The sequence below is a fragment of the Harpia harpyja genome, chromosome Z (genome assembly GCF_026419915.1).
Source record: "Harpia harpyja isolate bHarHar1 chromosome Z, bHarHar1 primary haplotype, whole genome shotgun sequence".
NCBI classification, from domain to species: Eukaryota; Metazoa; Chordata; class Aves; order Accipitriformes; family Accipitridae; genus Harpia; species Harpia harpyja.
In genome coordinates, this window is record NC_068969.1 from 90,696,828 (window position 1) to 90,720,791 (window position 23,964).

General features: G+C 38.7%; 1 protein-coding gene across 1 annotated transcript in view; it reads left to right on the top strand.

Moving 5' to 3' along the window:
* LOC128137834 (secretory carrier-associated membrane protein 1) overlaps nt 1–23,964 on the top strand; it is a 48,452-nt gene that overhangs the window by 18,834 nt on the left and 5,654 nt on the right. The window contains exons 3-7 of the mRNA XM_052779044.1: nt 10,248–10,346; nt 10,619–10,730; nt 14,385–14,513; nt 20,933–21,092; nt 22,802–22,903. Of these exons, the coding sequence (XP_052635004.1) occupies nt 10,248–10,346; nt 10,619–10,730; nt 14,385–14,513; nt 20,933–21,092; nt 22,802–22,903 (602 nt within the window). The remainder of the gene's footprint in view (nt 1–10,247; nt 10,347–10,618; nt 10,731–14,384; nt 14,514–20,932; nt 21,093–22,801; nt 22,904–23,964) is intronic.

Here is a 23,964-nt window from a genome sequence, read left to right on the forward strand (position 1 = left end):
CAGACAGGTATGACAAAGTAAGTGCCAAGCCATAGGTTGCAAGGGACCTCTGGAGGTCATCTTTTTCAATCCCCCCTATTCAAACTGAGTCACTAAGTTGCATTGCTGAGCACCTTGTCCTGGGAAGTTTTGGATATATACAAGGATGGAGATCCTGCGACCTCATTGGGCAACCTGTTCCAGTGTTTGGCAGTTCTTACAGTGATTTTTTTTTTCCCCGTAATATCTAATTAGTTTGCTGTGTTACAACAAGTAACATGCTGTGTAATAAAAGCAGCATCATCTTTTCCCAACAGCCCCATGTGTATGCTGATTCATAAGGGAGTCAAAATGGATCTGTTTCATTTCTTATACTTAGTAAATTATGTGTTGATTATGGCAGAATTATACAGCTTTATCCTTGTATGTGAGTAAGCCAGACTTTGGTCCAGTAAGTATGAATTAGGAAATTCACATTCTGCTCAGGTAAGAAACATGCATCCAGTCTTGTTTTGAAATTTTCATTATGCCTGCCATGGGGCCAAGTCTTCCAGGTTCCAGAAGAATGGATAGGACTGTTAAATTTGAGAGGGGAAGAAAGAGGCTTGACTTATACTGCCCTGAACCTGCTGGAGAAGCGTATGTCTACTCATCTACTTCTGAGACAAAAGAAAGCACAGTAGTTTTTGGGTACTCTGGTATGAACTGCATAAGATGTTCGTCAAGGTTAAAGGAGTTACCTGGCAAGTGCCAAGTTCACTGGTTTCCTTCAAAGATGCCTCAGCAATTTTTATTCCTAGGAATCCTATGTCAATAAAAGTCAAAATAACATAGACAAAAGTACACTAACAGATGAGAATTCCTGTTCTGCTTATTTGTTATGGATCTCAGTGTCTTTATGAAATGTCCATTAATTCTCAAAAGTAGTTCTTGCAGTTACCTCATTTGACATCTTCAGGATTTTGATAGTTATTGACCAAGTGTCTCTCTCCCACTTGCATCTTTTGTGCTGATAAAACATTTGAGGTGACCTTAGAAAGTGAGTGTTTGCTTTTGGTTCTAAATAGCAAATCAGTTGCTCCTATAACTAACTTTAATCTGACCACTTGGTAATAGTATTTCCTCAATATGATTTACATTTACCATGTATGGTTTTTGTGTGTATTAAATGCATATCCCTTGCAAACCTTTTAAAAACCTAGATCTGAGCTATTGCTTTCCAGAATGCCTCCAATTTTAGACTTCATGCATCTTGTACAATAGCACTTGGGCCATTTCCATCAGTTTTTCAATACAACAGCTTGCAAATACATTTCCATTTCAGAATGTAAGGAACCTACTGTATGCTAGCTAACATTCCAATAGATATTTTTACTGGAATTGTTTTGCAGCTCTTTTGTGAAGTTAGTTTAATTCTTAATTGAGCTAACGTCAGAAATGGCAATTAGAGCAAACTTGTGCTTAGTCTATATTTGGAAATGGATGTGAGACATTGACTTCTAGAATTGTGTTTTGTATTGCCTTTTTAATAACTGTAGAAAGAACTGTCTGCCTTACTGTTTTGTCTACCAAGCCAATAAATTACTATTTCTTTTACTTTTATGGAGTATGTTTTAATTGCATGTATGAAGCAACACTTGTTTTGAGTACCTTGTTTGCATTAAAGCTTAGTGTGCATAACCTCTATGCTCCCTGGTTCTTGTTTGTTTGCCTTGTATGCATTTTTATTGAACTTCCGTTTTTCCAGTGATTACTGAATACTGGGAAATATATTTATAGGACAAAAGAAGACATTAAGTGGTTTCTGACAAAATGTTATCACAAAACCCATTTTTTTTCCTTCTTTTTTTCTTGTACCCTGTACCCTTTCCTTACTACCTACATCAGTCCAATAACAGATAATCTTGTATGTCAGCTGAACTTTATTTAAGTCCATGCAGTTCTCCAGATCTGCTGTACAGTGCTAGAGCTTGAAGATGTACCTTCTCTGATTTCGCTTCAGTACTTCTTGCTTCTAGAAAAATCCCAAACGGTACAGCTATGTTTTTCATTTTTTTGTTGGGTTTTTTTTTTTGGTAGCCGAATGATTTTCTGAGGCAGCAGGATACTTCTATTTGTTTCATGTTAAGTAGCTGTGGGATTTTTTTTGCTTCTCAGCTTTGATTAGGGTTATAAAAATGAGTACTTCCATTTGATAGGAAGACTTAGTGCAACCTGAATTTAAAATGGTTTCATGCTGGTCACTTTTTAAGAGCCATCTCTTAAGAGCACAGGAGCAGGCAATTCCAAAGTGTTGGAAGTCAAGCAAATGGCGCAGAAGGCCGGCTTGGCTGAGCAGGGATCTTCTTCTGGAACTTAGGTGGAAAGGAAGGTGTATGGACATGGGAAGCAAGGACAGATGACATGGGAGGACTGCAGAGATTCTGTTTGCCACTGTAGGGAGAAAATTTGTGTGGCCAAAGCTCGATTAGAGTTCAAGCTGGCAGGCACTGTGGAGGAGAACAAAAAGGGCTTTTTTAAATATGTTAATAGCAAAAGGAGGATCAGAGATAACATCAGTCCATTACTTGATGAGGTCGGTCACCTCACAAATAGGGATGTAGACAAAGCATAGATGTTTAATGCCTTCTTCTTTGTCTCTTTAACACCAATGATGGGCTCTGGGACCCCCGGAGCCCTGTGACTGGGGGCATGATAAACTCCCGGTGGACTCTGAAGTTGTTTGAGACTTGCTGTTCCAGCTAGATGCACATGAGTCTATGGGGCCTGATGGGATTCATCCCAGGGTACTGAAAGAGCTGGCCAATGTTATTGTGGGACCTCTGTCCATTATTTTTCAATGGTCTTGGCAGTTTGGAAAGGTACCAGTTGACTGGAAGCTGGCAAATGTCCCAGTTTTCAAGAAGGGTAAGAAAGACGACCCTGGTAATTACAGGCCTGTCAGTCTCACTTCAGTGCCTGGTAAAATTATGGAAAAGGTTATTCTGTGAGTTACTGAAAAACATTTGAGAGACAATGCAGTCATTGGTCATAGCCAGCACGGGTTCACCAGGGGAAAGTCCTGCTTAACTAACTTAATTTCCTTTTATGACAAGGTCACCTATCTAGTTGACCAAGAGAAGCCAGTAGATGTGATGGTTTTGGATTTTAGTAAAGCTTTTGATACTGTCTCTTACAACATCCTTCTGGACAGAATTTCCAGCACACAGCTAGGCAAGTCCGTAATACATTGGATGAGCAATTGGGTCATGGGTTGGACTCAAAGAAGTGTGTATATAGTAGATGGGGTTGCATCAGTCACCAGTGGGGTTCCCCAGGGCTCGATTTTAGGGCTGGTGCTCTTTAGTGTTTTTACAAATGATCTGGATGCAGGAGCTGAATGTACATTAAGTAAGTTTGCTGATGTTACTAAGTTAGGAGGAGCTGTGGACTCCCTCAAGGATAGAGAGGCCTTACAGAGAGATCTGGATAGACTAGAGAGTTGGGCAATCACCAACCATATGAAATTTAACAAGAGAAAGTGCCAGATTCTCCACCTGTGGCAGGGAAATCCTGCTTATTTGTACTGACTGGGGGATGAGAGGCTGGAGAGCAGCGCCCTGGAAAGAGATCTGGGGGTTTGGGTTGATGGCAAGTTGAACATGAGTCACCAGTGTGCCCTGGCAGCCAAAAGGGCCAACTGTCTCCTGGGGTGCATTGAGCACAGCACAGCTAGCTGGTCAAGGGAGGTGATTGTCCCACTTGACACTGCGCTGGTGCAGCCCCACCTCGAGTACTGTGTGCAGTTTTGGGCACCTCAGTATAAGAAGGACATCAAACTGTTAGAGCGTGTCTAGAGGAGGGTGACCTAGATGGTGAAAAGTCTCAAGGGCAAGACTTAAGAGGAACAACTGAGGTCACTTGTCTTGTTCATCTTGGAGAATAGAAGGCTGAGGGGTGAACCCATCGCAGCCTACAGCTTCCTCACGGGGGGGCAGTGGAAGGGGAGGTGCTGATCTCCTCTCTCTGGTGACCAGCGATAGGACACAAGGAGATGGAATGAAGCTGTGTCAGGGGCAGTTCAGATTGGGCATTAGGGAAAGTTTCTTCACTGAGAGGGTGGTTGCTCACTGGAACAGGCTTCCCAGGGAAGTGTTCACGGCACCAAGCCTGTCGGAGTTCAAGGAGCATGTGGACAATGCTCTTAGTCATATGCTTTAGTTTTAGGTTATCCTGCAAGGAGCAGGGAGTTGGACTCGATGATCCTTATGGGTCCCTTCCAACTTGAGATATTCTATGATTGGAATGCTTTCTTCATTAGGTTCTTGATCTATAGAAGATGATTTATAATACCTGTGCCTGTTGTGCATTGAATTGTGATCTTTGAATAATAACCTGAAAAAATAAATGCATTAAAGCAGTATTGAACTTCCACCATTTGAGGTAGATTTGAACACTGACACTTTGTTCCCTTGTGTGTGCATTATGAAGCCAAGATAAGTAATTACGAAAACACGGTAGTATACAAAAACATGCATGGCTTTTTCTGTACTTAATGAAGAAATGCTACTATATTTCAGCAACTGGCTATATCCTGTGAATACAGTGGCTGGAATGCAACTTTTGCTGGGCTTGTATTCTTAATACATATAACAAACTAAGAGAAATTCTGGAGTGATAGCCAGCAATAATCAACAGTGGATGTTGAAGCAGATATATGATTTTTCCTTACCTTTCCTAACTACCTCCAATTCTCTTACAAGCTCTTTTTATTTTTCTAACATCATGCACTAATTCCATCAAGTGATATTATATAACTCATAAGTGATATTAAACACACAATAACATTCATGAATGGTGTACACATAGTGTAGCTCAAAAATAGCTGCTTTAAATGCACCATAAGAAGAGACTAACCATGCTGGCTTTTTGCTGCTTTGTCAAGTGTGCTACTGGGGTAAGACAGCCTTTAGAAAAGTGGAAGCTATTTTTGAAGAAAACTTAAGAGCTTAAACTCTGCTAAGCTAAGTGTGAAATTGTAAGGCAAACTCAAAGCTGTGAGGAAAAACTTGTAGAACAACTTGAGAAACTTTCTTTCTGGGAAGCAGGAAGCAAGAGTACTAACAGAAGATAATGATGTAGAAAAAAGCTGAATGAATTGTTTCTTTACAGGGGAAGTGTCTTAAACTTGAATTCTCAACAGAATAGGCTTTAGAGAAGCGGTAACTTGCTGGAAATAAGTAGTCAGCTGAGTGTTAAGTAAACTAAGATGGAAAATTGCTAAAGCATGAATTGGAATGTATCTCAGCTGGCTTCATACCAGCAGAAGGAAAAGTGACAGCTGTCACACTCACTGTAGAAAAAGCTCTTAAAAGGATTCAAGAAATTAAGAGGCCAGAAGGTGCAAGTTCTTTACTGGGCAAGTAGGGGCAGGGGAGGTCACGGAGAAGTCTACTAACTATAAATGCTTTTTTGTTGGTTGGTTGGGTTTCTTGTTTGTTTAGGGTTTATTTTGTTGTTTTTTAGCAGACCTCTACACAGACAGGGGCTTTAACCTTCCAACAGACATGAAGTTGCATTGACTGCTTTGTCATTCCTGTGTTAAGTAATGGACTGTAGCACACAGATCTAACAACATGAGACTCAGGGCAGCTGTTCCCTTGCACTGCAGTGCTTGAAATAATGAGCCTGAAGTATCCTCCTTCATGTAACTACAGTGATACAGCTGTATTGTTTTTGAGGGGCTGAGACCTGAAGGAAGACCATAATCCCATTCATATTATTACAGAGTATCCAAAGGTGTATGTGATTCTTAATCACGTACCAGCCTTGTAAAAGTCATAATAGCCTTTCAGTTGTTGCAAAACTCCATGATGGTCCAAATAATCAGGTCAGTTATACTGGTTACTGTAAGAATATGTAGAATGTGAAAGCATCTGTTCATTAAGGTCACAGACTTTTTTCAGTTTAAAGGGAGTAATAAGTAAAAGGGAAAGCAATAAACAAAAGCAGAAACACAAACCTGATAGGTAAGTGGTAACAGAGACGAAATGGAAGACCAAAACTCGTCAGCCACTAATTTGTGGGCTTTGAAGAGGGTCAACCTGGACTTTTTAACTAATAAGAAGGAAGAAACAAGATAAGCATGAATATTATGGATAGTTGAGGGGAGCCTGTGGGACTATGCAAAATGTATTAAGGAATATTTAGGGGAATAGTCAAAGATGTGGAGCAATGGGAGACTGGGGAGGAGCAAGGAGGAGACTACAGAAGAGGATGGATTAAAAGGGGCTGGTTGCATATAAGTTGCTACCAGTCAGTGCACTTGTCTGACAGCCATATGCCTGATTGCTGCAGTTACTGTTAAATTCTTTCTTAACTATCTATCTGTGACATTTCACTCTCTACTGCATCTGCGAGCACTGCGAAGTCTAGGTGCTAAGAACTGGAGAGACTAGACTGAGAGGCTTAGATACCAGCAATGTGGTCGGACCCCAAGTAGTAGTGGTCAATATGTCTGTGGTGTCAACAACTGGGCATCTGGGTGTCAGCAGCTGGAGGGACCATGGCCCCATAGGGCCCACGTGTTTGAGGTGCCAGCAACTGAAGGGACCAGTGTGTTTTCCTCTGTGTGTATATGTGTAATTCACTAGCAAACTTCAAGCTGGACTAGCTGGCAAATAGGAGGAAAACCTCTCTCTGGGAAGACTCAAAGTCTGAGCCAAAAGTGAGTAAGGGAGTCCAGGATCTGGGCTTGGATATATGGCAAGCTGAGAGCCTGTGCTGGTGTTTGAGGGAGCTGTGAGTGTGGAGGTTGCTTGTGACAGGAGTGTACGAGTGCATGAATCTTCTAGTGAACGTCAAGCTGGGCTAACTGGTAAACAGGAGGAAACCTGTACACCAGGTAAGATAGCTCCAGGTCCAGCCAAGTATATCAGACAGGCTGAGGGCTCACTGCTCACATCTGAGGGATCTGCAACTGTTGGTGTGCTTGTAAATCTAGAGTGAGGCATGTGATTTCAATAGTGAACTTCAGTGCTGATCAGCTGCAGAGGAGGAATGGGGTACGACTCTGTAACTATGTTCTATGTAGTTCTGATAGTGTTACGTGGGTGTGCTGTGGCAACTTGTGTGGCTGGCCATCCTAGTGTCCTTGGTGTGTGCGGGTTTATGTGTGTTTGTGTGCATGCCTGGAATACACACTCAACTTGCTGCTAGCTGAACCTGGAAGCAGGAAAGCAATAGCTTTCTCCATCAGACTGGAATGGAGAGCCCTCGGAGGGTCTCAGTGCGCTGGACTGGGCTCCAGCAGTCGAAAAGGAGGAGTCCCCAGGTCCCAGAGTCTGCTGGAAGTGGTAGCCTTTGTAACATCCCTCAACAGCTTTTGTTATCCAGCCCCTCTTGACTTCTTAGGATTCCAGGATGCACAGCCCCTGCTACAAATCACTGGTGTAGTCTCATTTCTGCCAGGGAGCACAGGCTTTTACCTAGGCACTGGGTCTTTTACACAGTTGTCATTATGTGCACAGTAGAGAGCAATTCTAACACCGTATAGATGGCCAGCTAGCATATAGTGGAACCTAAACAATGTAGAAATCTGAATTGGAAGAATCTTGTACATAATTAGTACCTTATATTAATGTCGTATATCATGTATGCTATTGGCTAACATCTTTGATTATGTAGCTCTAGTGAGCTTTCTGATTGGTTCCTTTATTCATAAGCATATATGCATGTTACAGTCATTAGCAGTACTGCAGGCTGTTGGGACAAAGCATCTTTCAAGGATAAATATTTTGAATTAATTGTTCAAATATTTTCTAATCTGACAATCCACCTTTTTGCACTATTACAGGTAATAGTACTATTACTTTTTGCAGTATTATGGGAGAGCTACTGTAGTCCTTGCTGGAGATTCTGAACAGTCTTGCTCATTAGTCTAGCATGCAGCTGCTTATCAGTTATGCTTTCAAAGCTATTGTTACTTTAGCCACAGAGCTACAATAATCAGGCTTTTTTATTTTGGCTTTTGTAGCATTGTTCTGGCCCACAATGCATAATGCATAAGAGTTTTTGTTCAGTAGCTTTTTGTTACTCTAGTGCAGGTTTTGTATCTTATGTTTGAAGCAGGAGATGATAAGACTCTTGATGATTGTCTGGTTTTTGTAGGAGTTCTCATACAGGCCTTTTTCCTTATCACAGAATGCTCCATCATAAGGAGTAGCAGTATTAACTGTCTTTAACCAGCTTCATAGAATCATAGAATCATTCAGGTTGAAAAGACCCTTAAGATCATTGAGTCCAACCGTTTACCTAACACTGCCAAGTCCACTACTAATCCATGTCCTTAAGCCTACAATGTCTACACCAGGGCTGATGACTCAGCCACATCCCTGGGCAGCCTGTTCCAGTGCTTGACAACCCTTCCGTGAAGAAATTTTCCTAATATCCAATCTAAACCTCCCCTGGCACAGCTTGAGGCTGTTTTCTTTTGTCTTATACTTGGGAGAGGAGACCAACACCTACCTCACTACAGCCTCCTTTCAGGTAGTTAGTTGTAGGGAGCATTAAGGTCTCCCCTCAGCCTCCTTTTCTCCAGGCTATACAACCCCAGTTCCCTCAGCTGCTCCTCATAAGACTTGTTCTCTAGACCCTTCACCAGCTTTGTTGCCCTTCTCTGGACACGCTCCGGCACCTCAATGTCTTTCCTGTAGTGAGGGGCCCAAAACTGAACACAGTACTCGAGGTGCGGCCTCACCAGTGCCCAGTATAGGGGGATGATCACTTCACTAGTCCTGCTGGCCACTATTTCTGATACAGGCCAGGATGCTATTTTTCTTTTTGGCCACCTGGGCCCACTGTTGGCTCACATTCAGCTGGCTGTCGACCAGCATCCCCAGGTCCTTTTCCGCTGCGCAGCTTTCCAGCCACTCTTTCCCAAACCTGTAGCGTTGCGTGGGGTTGTTGTGACCCAAGTGCAGGACCTGGCAATTAGCCTTCGGTTGTCTTCATCCTACAGCACTGAGTATCTTTCTTAGGATGAAAAGCTTGAGTCACCAAGCATTTGTGAGAAATGAGACCTCTCTGATACTTCAGTATTCTGTAAGGAGCTGGTATATATGGTGGAAAGATAATCTTGACATGCTGGAATCAGCTGATGTTGCTGAGATATGCTGCAATATCACACACAGAGGCAGAGTTTACTCAGGCATGATGTTTTCTCCTCAGTGTATTGCGTTTGTGCATTTCAAAAGATGGTTAGAAAAGGCACAGATAATCTGGGCCAAGTCATAATTTGCCAAGTTAGTGGTATTTAGTTGATTCCTGCTTTGTTTTAAGGTACTTTTGTATGGAAAACATCACACTTCTCACCGTATTTTTGTTCTTGATTTCAGTCATATTAGGAACAAGTGGTTCTCTGTCTTACAAGATCACAGAACAGGGTAGTCTTTCATGTTGCAAGCTCTACACAAAGAAAGAATTGTAGTTTCTGCCCAGGCAGAATAAATACTGTGTCAAATAACATCATAATACTGCTATACTGATCTGCTTTGGTAAAGTTCAGTTGGTAAGTTCAATCTAGGTAGTAGTTTTTTCCTTGGTTTGATACCTACTGGTTAACATTGTGTATGATAGAGAGATGTGGAGAAAGACAGAGAAGATGACAAATGGGAATAAGAAGGAGAGGATTAAAAAAAAAAAACGGAGCTACTAAAAGCTTCTTGTAAGCTGTATTCTTATAGATAGTGACCAAGTAAATGAATTGCCAGTGGTACGTGAAACTAGATACTATGGTACCTACTGGTGGAATAGTTAAGGAATAGATTATGGATCTTGAATTGGTGGAAAATTTAATATGGTACATTGCTTTTCTAGTTAGCCAGGTGATATAAGCCTTTGTTACGTAGAAAGCTCTGGAAGACATTACTAATAAATGGCATCGTGTTTTGGAATAGGAATAGATCACTGTTAAATCCTGCAATTCTCTTAAACAGTAAATGTCCTTATTCATGTCTGAACAAAATTAAAATTCTATTTACTTTCCACTGATCCCTAAAATTCCATATGTTTATGGCATGTAGTGTAGTGTAATACCAAATAAGCCGAACAGTGCACCACAGAATATAGTTAACTTCTTTTTCCTAAAGGTTATAAATATTGCAGGCAGCATATCAGATTTTCAGTTTACCAGTAACACTTCCTTTAAAACAACTAGATTGGTTCATACAGAGTTAATGAAAAGATTTTTATTAGAATAGGAAACCTCTAATTGTCTCTTGTTTTTTTAGCCTCCTCCAGGAAATGCGAAAACGCCTAATGTAGCCAGTACCCAGCCAGCAATAATGAAACCAACAGAAGAACCACCTGCTTACACACAGATTGCAAAGGTTTGTCTGTAACTTTCAGGCACTAGGTTCCTTTTAATTATAATTATTTAAATACGCTTCTGGAATAATGTCTTTTATAAATAAGCATCACTTCCCTAATGATTTATGAAAATTAATACTGCCTTTAAGTAATTGGTTAATGCATGAATTTGTGCAATATTAGGTCAGTCTTCATCCATAACTGGAGATGCTTAATTATCGGGAACAGACTTCGAATATTTATTTTGTGTTTGTATTTTTTATCAATATCTAACAATGCTTGTTTTGTTCAGGAGCATGCCTTGGCCCAGGCAGAACTGCTAAAGCGTCAAGAAGAACTGGAAAGAAAAGCAGCTGAACTAGATCGCAGAGAAAGGGAAATGCAGAGTCTCAATCAGCAGGGGGGTATGCATGAAAAAAATACTTCTTTAAATTGCAGAAATTTCACTTTTTCTTAGAAACTGTTTTAGGTTTACAGGGACATTGTGTAACACATCAAAGAGGGGGTTTTGTAATCTCTTCAGGAAAAGAAAGTTTATCTCCCTTGAGACAATGCATACAGTGAATAAAAGTGGCCTGTCCTGTGCAGATTTTCACTCTAAAAAATTTAAATGTGGCCTCTGTTACATGTTACTCTCTGCTATCAGCTATTTTTATTCTAGGTTAATATCTCAGTAATACTATTGAATAGAAATGGAGCGTTCTGAGAAGTAAAAGTAACCTCATAAGTAATACCACTTTGATTTCTCTTCTGTCAGTATTTATAGCTGTAGGAGAACTTTCTTCTTTTGAAACATTTTCTTATCTTTTGCTATGTTACAGACATAACATTCTATGCAAGTAGCAGAAAGATCTATGATTAATCTTTTATTAATTTTTTGTATGACACTTTGGAACCCATAGTCAAGATCAGTATCTTGTTTTGCCACAAACTCTAAGTGTGCTGTGCAAAACCATCAGGTTTTTTATGGCAGTTTCACAAATGGGAAGATTTACATCCTCTTAACTGAAGATACTTTGCTAGAAGTAGATCTATGGGAATATTCCTTTTCAAAAGGAAGAACTTGAGACTGAATTTAGGAAGAAACCCCAAACAAAACACAGAACACTGTGTGCAAGGTTGACTTTGTGTGGTCTTTTCATTTGTATATAGAATTCTGACTGGTCTGTATCCACATGTGCTGGTTTTTTTGAATATGCAGCAGTACAATTCCAGATTGCGTAATTACTTAGTAATTCAAATTCTCAGAGAATTTTATAGAATAGAATATTTTCAGTTGGAAGGGATCTACAATGATCATGTAGTCCAACTGCCTGACCAATTCAGGGCTGACCAAAAGTTATTAAGGGCATCGTCCAAATGTCCCTTGAACACTGACAGGCCTGGGGCATCAACCACCTCTCCAGGAAGCCTGTTCCAGTGTTTGACTAACCTCTCAGTAAAGAAATGCTTCCCAACATCCAGTCTAAACCTCCCCTAGTGCAGCTTTGAACCATTCCCACACGTTAGGGGATCCCAGGGAGAAGAGATCAGCACCTCCCTCTCCACCTCCCCTCCTCAGGAAGTCATAGAGAGCATACTAGTCATTTGCTAGGATCTGGGACTGGAGAATTGCTATTCTTCTTCTAAGGAAAAGCATTGTGGTGATATTGTCCCTTCATTAAACCATTTTTATTTTCTCAGTATTTGTTCCTTTCAATCTCTCTATTAAATCTCTGTACCTCTTCTCCCAGATAATTTTTTTTTTGGCTGTTTTTTCATTTCCTTCTCCATGTATTGCCCTTCATCTAATTTCACTGACTTATATTGATGGTCTGGATTGATTACTTTTCTTTTCCAGGCTTTAGGGACAGTTTTGTTCATCTGTATCGTAGGGAACATAACACAGATACCCCATGCATGTTTCGGGATATTTCTAAAATAGGTACTTGCTATTAGGTTGCAGTTGTTCATATCAAAGTGCTTGAAGAATCCATGAAGAATCTAAAGGATTCTTTAGGAATGGTGAGCAGAGAAAGAAGGAGCTTTTAAAGCCTTAAAGAAGATACTAGGTTTTTACCAAATGACTGTGTAAAAGAAGCTGCAAATCGGCAGTTGTATATTGTGACTGAGTAGAAAAATACTCTTTTGATTTTTTTTCTTCTTTTGCGCACTCATTTGAACTCCTTTGGAAACACTATAGAGTTGTCTTGATCGGAGGACAGGGTCTTTTGCAATACTCTAGCTATTTGCATTCAATTTAAGACACTGGCTGCACATCTAGGACACTGTTGTCATACGCAATTGTCTACAGTGCAAAGATCTTCAAGCTGGTAGGTCAGCTCAGCTTCATGCCTTTGGTCTTTGCTCAGGTCCTGTGCAGCATTGCATTTGAGCTAATTGAGTGTGCTGCTTCCGATTTCAGCTAGTTCATTTGGACATGCCTGAAAATCCCTTTCTGTGCTTGCATGAAGCGAGTTTGGGGGTGTCTGCATTCATAATGTAGGCATGCCATTGAAGTTATGTTAATAGGCCTTGAGGTGGTAACTCGTGTTGAATGAAATAACTCTGAGCTAGCTCTTTGCTTATCAAGATACAATCTTGGAATATGAGTATCCAAAGTGTATTTAGAAAAAGACCACTTGGTTTTTGATCTCAAACTGTCTTACCAAGCTGTCTTTCAGTTCTAGTTGAAAATTTTGAAATCTGTACCACAGCAGCAGGAAAGCACGTGAAGTACAATTCTTAAATAATAACCTGAATTATTATAAGATACCTCAATTTTTCCATAACTCTGTCTTGAAACTGTCAGTCCTGAAAAAATAACCATATACTGCTGCATGAAAATCTGAATTATTATCAGATATTTTTCACATAAGGAATCCCGAAGTAGTTTTTAATATGGATGGGAATATTACTTGGTTGCCTTCGGTATGTTCCCTCTGCCAATCTCCTGCTCTGAAAGGCTTGGTAGAAATTTCAGTAGAAGAGGCAGAAAACTTAACAGATACTCAGTGCTTTGGACCTCTTTGGACAGAACTGACAGCTTCATCTTGTCTGAGTGGGGAAACAAAAAAGAAATAATGCAAGTATGTAAGCTTTGCAAATTTTCTGTTCTTACCAGATGAACTGCTAGTAAAGATAGGGTTGAAGATAGAAATTGCAAGCAAAACCTTGTCAGAATTTCAAATAAAGGTGCCTTTAGGTTAGTCTCTAGTTCAGCTCCACTTTTGGAACATGGTGATTAACATATCTCTTGCATCCAGAACCTGAAATGCTGTGGTAAAGGTTTGTTGCAGTTACTGTCTCAGGTGAATCTCTGAGTCTGTACTTGGTATGCTTTGTGTTTGGCAGAATGTATACTCTAGCCTGTAAGCAGATCAGCATATAGGAAATCCAAGTGCCTGACACTGTGTCCTTTCTGGTGTCCTCACTCTGTTACACAACTGTATCAAAATACAATCATGCTGTAGGGCATCTTCTTGTAACAAAGAAGTAGTTTAGACCATTTCAGTAGCTGCCTTTCTTGAGGCTTAAGGGCTTTTAGGTAAAGCTTTGACTGTAAACTATATTGGGAACTAGTTTAAAGTGTTAGAGATAGCCTGGTGTTAAAAATACCAGGATTTTGAGAATGAAGAATGCTTTTCAGTTCCCAGTCTTTGTGTTCTACGAAGTATGTGAGTATGGTGGGACTATAGGGAAATGTGCATTTAAAAGTCCAGGGACTCTGAGAAATTTTTTGTCTGCCCATATCTGCTTGTTTTGTGAAGAATTCTCTTTTCATATTACTTTATAGGAACTGTCAGATGCCTGCTTAGTCTTTTACATAGATAAAATACTGTGCTTTCCTTGATCTGGCTCCACTTCATTGTATTTTATTTCTGAAGTTTATTTTCAGTATTGTGTGGGGATTGCTGATAAAACTCTTGGGTTTTGGTAGCCCAAGTTATCCATACGCTTGTGAAACTCATGCATAAAACAATTTGAACAAGTCTGAATGCATACCTCTTTCTAGTATACAGAGACTAAAACTGTATTATAAAGCCTGCCCCCCCCCCCTTTTTTTTTCTGTTTTGCAGGTAGAAAAAATAACTGGCCACCTCTTCCTGAGAATTTTCCAGTAGGTCCTTGTTTTTACCAGGACTTTTCTGTAGACATTCCTGTAGAATTCCAGAAGACAGTAAAGATTATGTACTATTTGTGGATGTGTAAGTATTTTTTTTTAGAAGAAAAAACAAAGTGCCTTTTCAAACTTGGTGATACATAGCTGCTACTTTGGCTTTTACAATATCTGTAATGAGAAATTGTTTTAAATCCAGAAGTCAAATGCTGAAGTGAAATCTTTTTGTTAGCTTCAATTTTAAAAGTATTGAGTTACTTCATAGAAGCTTCCACAGAAAAAAAGGAGGAGAATTATCCTAAGGCAATTTGGTTCTAGTATATTGCAGCTTTCTGGTTTAAGTATCTCTGTTGTTATAAAATGAGATTTGACCATATATTAACTTAGAAATAATTTTACTGTTTTTAAAATCAGCTTATATATTAAGAAATAGAATTCACAATCAGTGTTAATAGACTCATGAGTTAAAGAAGTGTAATAATCCATTTGCTTTAATATACAAGTTTTACATAGTTTAATGTAGTTTTTAGTCTATAGTAGACACTTAATATCATTTTAGTCTATTTGAAAAAATAGTGTAAAGTAAATTAGCTGAAGAATCAGTCCATGTTAAAAATATCCTTTATACACCAAGAATGCTCTACATCATCTTTGTGGGGTGAATTTTGCCGTCGTTCAGGTGCTGTGTTTTCACTGGAGAAATGCTGGATGAACCAAATATCCAGATGCCACAACATTTGTTTCTTCTGGCTTGTCCAGTGTGATGAGAGTCTAATAATTACTCTGAGACCGCGGAAATTCCAAAGGTTTAGGTGCTTTGATCCCTTTAATATATTTTTAGCATACTAAGGGAATGTGAATTTCAAAACTTTTCTGTATTTTTTTCAGGGCTTCAGATTTAGTTAGCAAATCTCTGTAATTTTACCTGTTAATCTGGTAATTTTATTACTGTGATTGAACCATGTAATTGAAACACATAAAATGAGCAGTCAGCATTGAATCAAGTGAATTCCACTTCATCATAATCTGCAGCTTTCTATATTCATTGCTGGGTCATTAATCTTCAAATAAGCAACTACACTGTAGAATCACTAGTGACTCTCATAAATCTGACAGACATGTAAGCTTTATATGAAATCTAAGATCAGGAACTCCAAAATTTTAGGATAGTTACTAGTCCTGGGCGTGCTGGTTGACAGCCGGCTGAATATGAGCCAGCAGTGTGCCGAGGTGGCCAAGAAGGCCAACGGCATCCCGGCCTGTATCAGAAACAGTGTGGCCAGCAGGAGCAGGGAGGTGATCGTCCCCCTATACTGGGCATTGGTGAGGCCGCACCTCGAGTACTGTGTTCAGTTTTGGGCCCCTCACTACAGGAAAGACACTGAGGTGCTGGAGCGTGTCCAGAGAAGGGCAACCAAGCTGGTGAGGGGCCTGGAGCACAAGTCTTACGAAGAGTGGCTGAGGGAACTGGGGTTGTATAGCCTGGAGAAAAGGAGGCTGAGGGGAGACCTTAATGCTCCCTACAACTAACTACCTGAAAGGAGGCTGTAGTGAGGTGGGTGCTGGTCTCTTCTGTCAGGTGATAGGACGAGAGGAAATGGCCTCAAGTTGTGGCAGGGGAGGTTTAGACTGGATATTAGGAAAACTTTCTTTACTGAAAGGGTTGTCAGACATTGGAATAGGCTGCCCAGGGAAGTGGTTGAGTCACCATCCCTGGAGGTATTGAAAAAGCGAGTAGATGGGGTACTTCAGGACATGGTTTGACTCGATGATCTTGAAGGTCTTTTCCAACCTAAATGATTCTATGATTCTAATTCTGGCCATTTGCAGGACTGAGTTCTGAAAGTGCTGTATGTTTTGAACACAAGGTGAAGTTGGGCAGTGAGAATTGGAATATTGCTGTTTTCCTTTTTCCTTCTTATGACAATAAATTAAAGAAGCAGCAACGTTATAGTATTCCAAAATAATAGGAATTGTGCTTTTATACTAACATGATGGATTTTCTTCTAGGTAGACTGAGATTTTAACTGAGTCCTCTTGCTCTTTTCCTTCTTTAGCTCTAGTACTCTCTGACTTAGGGATTACTCAGGAAGGAAGGAAAAGGGCATAATAAAGGAAAAGAAAGACAAAATCTATTGCAGGCTAAAAAAAAAAGGAGTACAGAACTCTGTGCCTTAGGGCTGGCTGTTGAATCAGTCCTTGTGACTCTTCTTTCCTAGGATTATATCTACATGGTTTGGCTCATTTTTCATTAGAGTGGCTATGCTTCCTCAGTGGAAGCACTGATTACCATAGCAAACCAGCCTGCTTCTGCTTGCTGCTCTACCCTACATTTTGTTTCTTCTTCCAGAACTTCCTAGGTCTTGTACGGCCTAGGGGTTCTGTGAACAAAATCACATTTGGATAAATCTAGTATGGTGTGCTCAGCACTTCGTAAGGTAGGTTAGTTTTCCTCTTGCTTTTTAGCAGCCCTAGGAACAAACCTTCCTGTTTCAATTTTCTGTGTGTTTCTGTGGTCAGTAGCAATTTTTATATCCTTATTGTATCTGAGGAAACTGTTTTACCTGTTTCAGACCTATAAGCTCTTTATCTCATGAGAAAACAAGTCTGTATCCCTATTGTGTGGATTCGTCCATCTTTTCTCTGTATCAGAAGTCAAGAGTTTTTTGATCTGTGGATGTGGTTTTATCTTGGCACATATTGTTTTTTGTTTGGGTTTTTTTTTCCCCTGGGGAGAGCCTTTTTTTTTTACTGACTGAGTGCTCCCATGTTTTTGTGAATGAGACAGCGATCAGTTAGCAATGGCTTCTGTCAGCTGCTGGTGGAGCTTTCCTGTTCTCTCTTGGTTTTGTGACCATTGCTGTTTTAGTAGCTTGCAGATAGAATGACAGTTTTCCTGGCACTTTAGCACTGAGCGCTACTTTTTAGATCTTTCTATGCTGTTACTAACATTCCATGACTCTTGACCCCTATCTAATACCAAAGAATATTTATTATTTGAAGTTACCAACCAAAGAGCTGCTTAATCTCATGGAAGGCTTTTGAGGCATTTGCATTTGTTACTTTATATAGGTTGTGAATGTTTCCATTTTCTATGATCAAGACTTTTAAAGGTTTTCAAAGACCAAGGATTTAAACTGTAGATTTTGGTAGAAAAATAATGCTCCAAAGTGCCAACTTTTATGGTATTTTTTCTGTTTAGGAGAGTTTCACCTCATCCATCCCTCTGTCTGAGGATATGATCAATAGTACATATATCAGTCTGTGTTGATTGTTCTACCTCTTCCTGAGAACTGTCCCAAGGATGGACACTTCATAAACTCCTCCCAAGCCTGTTCTAGTGTGTTGCTGTCTTTTATCATTAGAAGACGTTTCCCAGTATATATTTTAATTCTCCCTTCCTGTGTTTGATCTTCCCTGTTCTGTCCACTGTTGTTACGCAGAACACATTGACCCCCATTAGTCATCTCCTTTTTAGCATAGTTTACTCAGCCTTTCTTTGTAGCTTATGTTTTCTAGAGGTCTGATTGTTGGTTGCTGTCTTACAGATTCATTGCTTGGTCCACTCCATATTACTATGGGTATTTTTAGTGTGTAGCATCAAGAATTCTACAATGTGGACTGTCCAATATTTTAACTAAAGTCCTAATGTACTGTATAGAGAGAAGAAAACACCTGCACATTTTTGATAGCGTGTGCTTATGTTACGTGCTGATCTAAGTCTGCTTTAGAATGTATTTTTTTCTGTGGAAAATACTTCTGTTGTTTGTAAGGTGTGCTTGCACATGTCTTACCTGCCCCCCCTCCAAAAGGAGCAGAACAGACAAGGAACAAAAGCCTAAACTACATACATTTAAAGCCACTCTGTGCTCCAAGGTTGTGTGCGGCTAAACTTGACCAGCTTTGTCCTGATTTGTCAGTTGCCCTGTGGCTTCAAAACTCTCTGTTTTGTAGGCATCCCATTCTCCATGAGGCAGCCCATCACAGCGTGACAGTCCAGCTGATTCCTGGGAAGAAGCGCACTCTTCTGTCATGTGTGCTAGTGAGGACTTTGGTTTTCCAAGAATGCCATCAATAAAACATTACTGAAATGAAACATATTACAAAAATCTATTTTCATACAGTCCCAAATGGGACGGCAAAATAATCATCTCAATAATGTAGATGCCAGATAGCACTGGTGCAACTTATGGTCTTTATCTACAATTCACTTTCAAACGTTAAGAGATGATAAAGTGTAGTTGATTAAGACGGGGAATGTATATCTAAGTAGGATTCTTCTGTACAAGGAAGTTTACCCTAATAAAAATGAAGTTGAGTCTAAATATTTATTGAACTAATGTAATTTCCCATTTTTCACTCTTATTCTGGCATGAATGCCCTTTTTCTTTTTTTAACCTCAACTGCTTCCACAGCTAAACTAAGAGAAGGCTTTCTTAGATCCCTTCACACTGAGTACTGTATTGGTATAGCTGTGAAGTTACTGTCGTATAGACATTGCATGTTGCAGACTTCTGCCAAAGCCTTAGGTCACTTCAGCCCCTGTGTGGTCATTATAATAACTTGTATTATGGTTTAATTTGAAGTGGCAAGTAGGTGGAAGGTACTTAAAACCATTACCCTGAACATGAAAACATCTGTATGTTCATACAACAGCAAAGCTTATCTAGGTCACTTAGTGAAGGCATTGCCTCAAAGAACAAATGCCTTTCTGTACCTTGCAGCAGGCAGAGAGAAGGGCGAGTGGAGCGAAGGGAGAATTGTCAGTGAAGTCCCGTGTGTTCATCCATAGCTTGCTAACACTTGGCTTTTACAGCTGAGCTTGTCCATGACAGTAGCGAAGTAGACCCTTGTGTTGCCAGCTTTATTGTGCTAAGAAGTATCAGTAGCAGGTGTGACGTTTCAACCCTCTTCTGCATGGATGGTATTCTTTTAAAACTTGTCCTGCTATCATAATTGCACTTACAAAAAAAGTGGTAATTTCTGAAAGTTCAAACTCCACCAGAATGTGGATGTTTCTAGTAATCGAGGGCGTCTCCCTGTTTTCCAGTATTGACTAGAAAAAGAAAGAATACCCCTTAGTAAGCTTTCTCATATTTGTTAAAGGCAGGCAGGAATTTGGATTTGTATCATTTGTTGTGCTTTCTGAGGCATATACATACAAATTCTGAAATGAGTTGCTTTGCTGACCTCTTGGAACAGTGCTAAGATACGTAGATGCATTAAATGCTTTTTATTTGAAAGTAAAAAGTTTTGTGTTTCTGGTGACTCTTAGTGGAAAATATGATTTGTCCATGCAATGATGTGGGCATTTTGCTTTAAGATTTTTTCCCACTAAGTTGATTTAGGGCTTATTTAAGTACTAGTTAAGAGGGCAGCAAAGAGTTTGTGGAGTCTTTTTTTCAGAATCTTCATTATCTTGCCAGTTCTTCTGTTAACCTTACCTTCCAGCAGAATGACTGAAAAGTTTCTCTGAACTTAAATAAAAAATCATTGCTGCAAGAGCAGCTTGTGCACTCTAAATTATAAATACTCTACTTTATCCTGGTCCACAAGGACAGAAACCGTCCTCTGAGATAGCAAAATCACTCCTGAATCACTGGTTATTGCTGAACAAAGACAGAAATTCATGTTCGTCTTTTAAGTCTGGCAGAACTAACTTGTGTGTCAGATAGCATGAAGGTAGTAGTTGTTATGTTTCTTAATACTGCTGTATCTTTTTCTGTTCCAAGAACTAAATATTTTTGAAATAAACTGTGAAGTTGTAATGCCAATGCATTTTCTTGAGTAGAAATTCAATAGCTAACCTTTAACAAGGTCTGCCAAAGAGAAAATACTATTATTGAGCTAAGAACAGAGCACCAAAAAGGCAGGTGTTTAAGACCAATGTTGTAAGAAATAGTTGAATATGCAGTATGTATTAAAGCATCTAGAACAGCTTCTTGCAGATCTTACTTTACTGAGAAACATTTTTACTAAGTGGGGTTTTTTTGCTTTATTAAATCAAAGACAAAGAGCTTTTCACTAAAAGATTCTTTAGAAATTTTTATTTTCAAACTAGAATGTGGACAGTGCTATATTTATGATGCATTTTATGTCATTTATAAGCTTTGTCTCAAAAAATATTCAGTAGTCTGTCAAATATCTGTATCAAGTTATTACTGTAGAAAAAGTATCTATTATTGCAGCTGTGGAAACCTCTTTTTTCGTCATTTTAAGTTTCAAAATGTCTTATTTTTATGACAGGATTTTTTCCTTCACCATATACCTGATAATACTTGAATTTTCATGTTCAGTACTTTCACTTGTGAATACACAGTTTACCTGAAAGTTAGAAGACTGTATAAAAATCAGCTTATTGCTGAGGGTATTGAGAGGGTATTGATTTATTGTCAGCATACTGATGTTTTGTTTAAAAATGCTCAGTTTGGGTATTACTGTAACAGTTGTAATAATTTATTGTATAAACATAACTTAATTAAGACTATTTTGCTTTTGCTTCTACAGTCCATACAGTGACACTGTTTCTTAATATCTTTGGATGTTTGGCCTGGTTTTACGTTGATGCTACACGAGGGGTTGATTTTGGATTGAGTATTCTCTGGTTCTTGCTTTTTACCCCTTGTTCTTTTGTCTGCTGGTACAGACCACTTTATGGAGCTTTCAGGTAAACACTTCGGCTTGACTTAGGATATTTAAAAACTTGTCGAAATGCATTAACATTCCAGAATTTGCTTGATTATCATTATGATAATCCTTTAATATGCTTTCATTAGAAACAAGTAGTATGTTTGCCATTAATTCAGTTGTTGTATTTGAAACATAGATGGCAATAGTTAGGAATATCATGGAATACCCTTTAAAGTATTTATAGCTTCTACTATTGACAAAATATTTGTAGGAAATATTTAACTTTGTATTGGGCTGATAACAATTCTAAGGAAGGTTCTCATTAAATCTCTGTCCCTTCACACCAAGAATTTGAGAGGTTAATAGTTAAGAGTGTCTTACATTTTGGCTTTCTGAATGAACTTCATAAAACTACACTTAAAAATGTTATATTGTTGAGTGACCTACAGTGTCTGTAACTGAAGTAGGCTAAGATTCTTAAGAATGAGTAGAGCAGGTATATAGTAATCACTCTAGTATTTTTCCTAGCTTTTAGCAATCTTTGCAGACTTCACAAGCGTGAGGTGTGGTAGCATTGAGTTTAAGAATAGAATGGTTTGTTTGCATGCAAAATTGAACTTTTTTTTTTTTTTGGTGAAAATCAGCAAGTAGAGATTCTAAATCCAGTACTCTTACAGTATTTCTTGGGATTTTTTTTTACATTGAAGTGATTCAAGATAGTCTCAGTTAAAGTGCAGTATTCTTGTAGAGAAAGATTGATGACCAGAAATTGCAGTTAAGCCTAACCTTTTAGACTAAATGAGATGTTTCTTTTTGCTAACCAAGGAGGTATTACTGTACCCACACATCTTTGAGGAATCATATAGTTTAACTTGCATTTGCTCTCTAGTAAATCCATAGCTTTTCTTAATGAATATTGATTGTTTGGAAAAGGAAAACTACTTCTTGCATATTCAACTGTTGGTCAGTTGCTCAGCTGAAAATGAAATAGTTTCTGAACTGAACTGGTGCAATAAATAGAAATGAACAAACTCCCTTCTGCAGTAAGAGCTGTGAATGGCAAAATCTGATTCTGTGACTTAACTACGCGATTTCTACTTTGTTTAGAACTCTGGTAGCAAGCATATCATATGATCATTAGTTGTGACAGTAATAAGTTGAGGTCTTTGTTGAGATTTTGCCTGTACTTTTTTTTTTTTTTTTTTACTTTCAGTCTATGTCAGGCTGGCATTTTAGTGATTTAAACAGCAAACATATCTTGTATATTTTGCTTTTAAGCAACAGCTGCTTCAGTATTCTGGTCTGCACTATGTTTCATTAATTCCATATTAGATTTTATTTCCTTTTACAAGTAAAATATTTTCTTCCCATCCTGCCAGCACTGTGAACTTCAGTCTGAAAGTGGAGCAGAATTCTGGTTTTTATGCATTGTAGCAAAACTTCTATGTTTTGTCTAAGAGGCCGTGCTGTGTGCTGAACAGAACACGAAGGAATAGTATATTGCTGCTATTCTCACCTGTGTTAGAGGTACAGGTGGCAAAAATACTATATTAAAGAAGGAGGAGCAGCTCTTGTCAATAAACACTCTACAAAATCACAGAATTACTGATACTTCAATTGACTGTCAATAAATGAAAGCACTTTTTCTCTAGTTAATGCAGAAAAAAATTTTAGATTGGTACTACAATATTTGCAAAAAGTCATTAATTTCCTGGCTGCTTTAATCTTTTTCCCCACCTCTTTCAGGAGTGACAGTTCATTCAGGTTCTTTGTGTTCTTCTTTGTATATATCTGTCAGTTTGCTGTACATGTACTTCAAGCTGCAGGATTTCAAAGATGGGGAAACTGGTGAGTATTCTGTTTGATGTAGCATTGTACTGTCTGTGAGACGAACACTCAGATTTGATACAGAACCTGCAATACAGTCTGTTTTTTAAAAATAATATCTTGTGTTCACCAGAATTGTTACATTTAGCACTCAAAAAAAGCATTTTTGGAGTGCTCTTAACTAGGAAAAGTGGGTGAAACATATCCTAAGAGTGTGAGGTACTTCTGTTGCTAGGCTGGTCAAAATTTTGTCCTTCAATGTAAACCACTTTGAACTATCCTTTTATAGATAACCTCCTCTATTTTGGTGGCTTGTGGAGATGTTACTTGCTTATATTTAACATAAAGACATAAGCAAAACTTAGAGAAAATGAAAATTATTAAGACAGTAATAATACACTGTTTTCCTATTATTTTTTATCATTAATTCTAATTTTATTAATATACTTACTACTTATTAAGGAAATTTATGGCTAAAATTTGAAGAATGAGTCAACAATGTATTTGGGTGAATATAGTGGTATATTTTTGATACTATTTGAAAAGCTTATTTGTCCAAGTGAGGTCCTTATTCTATAATAGCTGATTTTTCTTTTTTATGCTTCTAAGTATATAAGCTTTTACATGAAGCTTTTATGTGTATCAGCTATTTGAGGCTTCAAGGTCTAATATCAAAGAAAAGCTATTGGGAATCAGTCACTATCCTTGGAAAAAAACCCAACAAGCTTTAATTAACTAAAAGCATGGTTGTAGTAGCCTGCTGGTAGCATGGAGAGCTATGACTGGCAGTACTGTAGCTGGGTAGTGACACTTCTTTGTATCAGTGCTTTTTGCTGCTACCCTCCAAACATATGTAAGGCAGACAAAACAGCACTGCTTTAGAACAGTAGTGTAAGGAAAGATCCTGTTTTATTATTTTTGCTCTCATATCCACTGTTTTGCTTTTTCATAGATACCTTGATTGACATTAACAAAATTAAAATGTATTTTAGAGGGCCACTCTCCAAGTATGTGGAATGTGCTTTTAAGGATACTTGGGGAAGGGATATGAAAATGCTAATTACAGTTTGGATTTTGGAGTT